We start from the raw sequence: 5239 nt of genomic DNA, 5'->3' as shown, positions 1-5239 counted from the left end.
GGAGAGGAAGAAAAAGTGCCTCATCATGCTATGTTGGGAGTTCTTTCCTGTCTGTCTCTCTCACTTCTCCGAGGCTGTTTAAAGATCTCATTAGACCAGTCAGGATTGTCACTCAGTTCCACTTCTGCTATTAATTAGGTCAGGACACAAAGGACAGTTAGTGTTTGTGTGTCTGAGAGAGAGAGAGAATGAGAATGAGAGAGAGAGAGATGGAGAGAGAGAGATGGAGAGAGAGAGAGATGGAGAGAGAGATGGAGGAGTGGCAGAGAAAAGGAGAAGGAAAGAGTGGGTGGAAGAGCAAGACGGATGAGGAGAGAGACAGAGGGAGGGAGAGAGAGATGGGGGGAATGTGTGTGTGTGCGAGAGAGAGAGAGAGAGAGAGAGAGAGAGAGAGAGAGACTTTAACTGTGTGTGACGGAGGGTACGGTATGATGTGTGTGTGTCATCACATAGCCAGCTCATCTCTCTCCCTCAATACCTCGTTGCCCACAGTCACGCTGAACGAGAGGAAGCAGAGAAGCTGAGGGAGGGAAATCTGACTCCTCTTCTATCTGGCTGTGGTTGTAGCTGTGGTCCAAACCATGTACACCCTCAAACTCCATCCATCCATCCATCCACTAACCTTTTGTCATGTAGACAGTCGTCCAGCCAGACAGTCAGTAAGTCAGACAGTCAGTCAGTCAGTCAGTCAGTCAGGCCTGACCACAACCGTTTTGTTTTTTTTAAATAAGAAAAACCAGAAATCCCCTGTGGTTCGTCTGGCCCCGCCTCCCTCCACCTCGTCTCCAACCGTCTCTCTTACACTCGCCTACTCCCTCCCTCTCTCACCAACCCCTCCTCCTATCGCTTTTTACACCTTCTCACCCCATACTTTCTCCCTCTCTCCCTCCTTTCTCCCTCTCTCCCTCCTTATCTCTCTCGCCACCACACTCTCTCCTCCTTTCTGTTTACACTTTCTTACTTCTCTCTCTCTCACTCCCTCCACCATTCGACTCAGCTTCTCAGCTCCTCTCTCTCTCCACCCCCCCCCCCCCCCCCCCCCCCGCCGCCCAGGCTGCGGCTGCCAGACCCCTAATGACAACAGTGTGTCTGACTGGGGGGCGGGGGGGGGGCTAGGGGGTTAGGGGGTCCTACATCCACTTCCACCCCCCTCCACACACACACACACACACACACACACATTGACTGACACACGTGCACAGACATATTCTCTCTTCCTCTTACAGAAATTCACCGTCCTCCTCATGGTCCCCCCCCCCCTCTATCTCACACACAAACATATGCTCCCGCGCCCCCCCCCCCCCCACACACACACACACACACACACAACCACACACACACACACAAGCACACCTGCCCCCCATCCAACCTCCAGTTCACTCTGACCTAGATCACATGAGGCCAGAGAGGGAGAGAGAGTTTGTGTGATCCTTGATCCTTTTATTCTTTTACAGGTTATACTCTGCTACTGCTGCACTGACCCCTGACTGCTTCAACACACACACACACACACACACACACACACACAGACACAGACACACACACACACACAGGGGCTGTCAAATGAGCGCAGAAATTATATTAGACTTTCTCTGTTAAATATTGTCTGAAAATTGTATATATTCGATTATTGGTATTATATAATTTTGCATAGAAAACAACTCTTACAATGGAGCCACTTCTATCCACAAGAGGGCGCTCTCCGCCTATCGTCACGACCAAGCACCATTCGTGTCCGTCTGTGTTTACAGGATTCAAGTATTCAACGTTAATACCCAGCCAACATGGGTGACATTTAATGCAAACAGGATCCTTTTATCAGGCCGATATCCTATTCAACTGAAAATAAAACAAGAGGAATAGCCTGGTGCTGGTCCACTTGATCGTATTCAGTGCTTGTTTACAATGTTGCCTGCCGGCTGCCGAGAACACTCGCTCGGATTTTAAGGAAGTACGGTCTAGATACTGTTGATACAGTGGTTTTGCTGATTTTTTGGCCATGTTGAAAAGATTGAATGCTAACGTAATGTGTTTTATCATGATTAGGAGATGGGCGTCACTCGGGAGGATGTGTGACGCGCGCGGCTTTCAGGTAGCCTACTAATCCAATCTACACATCCATTATGAATTTTTCCCCCAAAGTCGACGACTAGTCGAAGTTCGAGTATTTATTTAACAGCCCTAACACACGCACACAGTACACACACACACATACACACACACACACACACACACACACAGGCACATTACAGGCACCCACACACATAGGCACAGCACACACACACGCACACAAACACACACAGGCAGTATGAAAAAGGAGAGAGAGAATCAGTTTGTTCCAAAATCCAATAATAATACATTATAACTACCGTGTAACTGACGTCTGACGTTTATGATAAGCATTTGCCATAGGACAAGACTTTGGACTCGGACAACGGGGCCTAGAGGCTCTGTGGACTGTACCATCGTGAGGGCCACAGTGTTATGTTCTACGCTCAGTCAGTTCTGGCTGGTGAACAAGAGAAACTAACTGTTCCCAATCAGGACTGTCCCCATTTCATCAATGGCCTCTTTGTCTGGCCATGCTGTTCTTATTCCCCCATTCAACCAGACAATGGGCTGGCCCTCATAAGCAGATGACCATGCAAACTCAACCAGACAAGAGTACGGACCGTGACAGACGTTATCTAGACATTAGCCTAAACATGGAGGCACAGGTCAGTTCTCCCGTCTCCCACATTTGGCCTCAAGCAGCCTTTTGGTCCTGGAGCCAACGAAGGGTCAAGAATGTCAGAAGGCTAATTGTCAAAAGATTTGGTGTTTTAAGTGTCTTCTTGTTTACATGCCTAAATGGTCTGGATACTCGAAGCTCATTCCGACTGAGTGACTCCCCCCAGTCAGTCACCCTGACTAAGAGAGATTGGAAGAAGTTAGGGGGGAGGGTGGGGGGGGGGGGGGGAGAGAGAGAGACAAGGTCTTCGTTTACAAACACCACAACTCACTGCCTGACAGGCTGACAAACACTGACAGGCAAATGGCACATTCCTCCAGTCAGAGTCCCAGGTTTGAGTCTGGAGAGGGATTACCTCACATCTCTACCGCTTCAAATGACTGATGGAGGGAGAGATGGAGAGATGAATGGATGTCTGGTTGCTTATAATAATAAAATAGCCTACTGTCAAATAGATGTTTAAAAGAATATGAATGAAGGAAGGGAGGAGGGATGGATAAGGAAGGCAGGAGGGATGGATAGATACATCGCTGGATGTATTTAACAGCAGTCTGTGTTTTATTTTCTTCTAGACAGAGCAGAGGCAACACCGAGTCCTCGCTAGACCTGTTTAAAGGAGACTGACTGCTCACGCACCAACTGGAAACCCTACCTCATTCAGGATTCATATCTAGACTCATTCCAAAATATTATCCACAGTGCATTTCCGCACCACAGCCCAAACCAGTTGGTTTACAACCCTGAGGCTAGGGCAAAGTCCACATCTACATCAATGGAAAGTAAGTAAGTAGCCTTGAGAACCAATGCCTATCCCCTGATTCCTTAGTGTGAGGCAACTTGATGTACAAGTACAACCCCTGGACATGACACTAGTATGTCTAGTATGTCGCAGGGACTTAACCCCAATCTACCCTTGATGCTGAGAGCCAAGCAGGGAGGCATTGGGTACTATGTTTTATAGTCTTTGGTATGACTCGGCCGGGGATCGAACCCAAACCTCCTCCCAATCTCAGGGCGGACACTTAACCACAAAGCCGCTGAGTTGGTTGGCCACTGTGTGCATACTCAATCATTTGTATACAATGTTTTGTTATCTAGGAAAATGCAATCAGTCTAGATACAATGTGGTTGTAACCACTGCGGTTACTTTCCTGTTTGTGATAATAATAGGCCTTCATTGTTGATACAGCTGATCCCGCCCCCCTTCAAATCATTTCGACTGTGGTGAGGAGTGTTGACGATCTGATGACTTAAGCTACATTATAGTTCGAATTGCTCACATTCCAGAAGCACAGACAGATGCTAGTTTGATAGTCCTGACCAGAATATCAAAAGAAAAACCATGTTTCTTGCTACTGTAGCTAAATCATAACCTAACTACCAAGTTATTTGTCCAGGACAGAATAACTGGTGTCTCAGCATGAGCATCTTGAAAGTTCACTATGCTGGCTAAATGGCATCACAAAACTCTCTCGGTCTTGCTTTAATGTCCTAACAATAACCTACATGGCTGATAAAGGCAAAATCAGTCTGTATAGTCTTTTTCTGAGAGTTAGTTGGAGAGAGTAATCGAAAGTAGGCAACTGTCAGACGAGCCCCGGCCTTCACAAATCCCCGCTGTTGCGTTTCCAATCTTACCCTCGAGTGTCACCTCTTTCCCGGCCTTTTTAAGCGCCTGCACCGCCAGATCGTGCGTGGCCTCCCGGAGGTCATTCCCGTTGACGGACAGGATCGCGTCGCCGACCCGGAGAGCCCGACTCTGGTCCGCTGCCAGTCCGGGGAAGATCTTGGATATGAGAATGGGCATTCGGTTTTCTCGACCTCCCTTGATGCTGATCCCCAGCCCGCCCGACTCCTGTTTGACAACTCGAACTTTACGCACCGCTTCCGAGGAGCCAGATTCAATATTGATGTTAGTTTCCCCATGTCTAGAACTAAAACTGGACCCCGGGCTACCGTAACTGGACCCGGGACTGCCAAAGTCAGAGTTCGTACCGTTATCACGAGTGTACTTCCCAGTACCGGGACTGTTTAAACCGTAGTTTCCATCGTAATGCCCCCGATTGCTACCAACACGCACCGGGCTACCGCTGCGCCCCCGCGCCCCGTGGGTCGGATGCGTCTCTTGGGTTGGGGGCTGACCGCGGTTCGCGTTCCCCGATGCGAGCCCAGGATCGTTTCCGTTCGACATGCCATTTCGTAGGCCTCCGGCGGGGTTGTAATCCAAGTTGTTCCCTTGCCCGCTGATCTCGGACTCGGCCGTTAATGTTAAAGTCTCACGGGTCAATTCGGCCGCAACTCGTATCCAACGGTCCCGGAGCAAAAGGTCCAGTTGACCGTTTTTGTCCGCTCTGGTCCACACAGCCATCCTGGTAGCCTGCTCCGGGGCGGGTTTCAGACTAAACTCATGATGAACTTTTTTCTCTTTTTCAGAGTGCGTACAAATCCTTCACTACATCGACACACCCACTTACGCACAGATTGCGGGAAACCGAGGAGAGGAAAAAA

At 49.0% G+C, this 5239-nt stretch overlaps 1 protein-coding gene across 1 annotated transcript in view; it reads right to left on the bottom strand.

The window, feature by feature from the left end:
- The window catches only part of sntb2 (syntrophin, beta 2), a 14454-nt gene extending 9215 nt beyond the window's left edge, over nt 1-5239 (bottom strand). The window contains exon 1 of the mRNA XM_084453131.1: nt 4370-5239. Coding sequence (XP_084309257.1) covers nt 4370-5099 — 730 coding nt within the window. The 5' untranslated portion in view covers nt 5100-5239. The remainder of the gene's footprint in view (nt 1-4369) is intronic.

The sequence above is a fragment of the Borostomias antarcticus genome (assembly GCF_949987555.1).
Source record: "Borostomias antarcticus genome assembly, chromosome: 18".
In the NCBI taxonomy this organism is placed as follows: domain Eukaryota; kingdom Metazoa; phylum Chordata; class Actinopteri; order Stomiiformes; family Stomiidae; genus Borostomias; species Borostomias antarcticus.
Note: the sequence above shows the minus strand (reverse complement) of the source record. Positions and strands in the feature narration are given on the sequence as shown.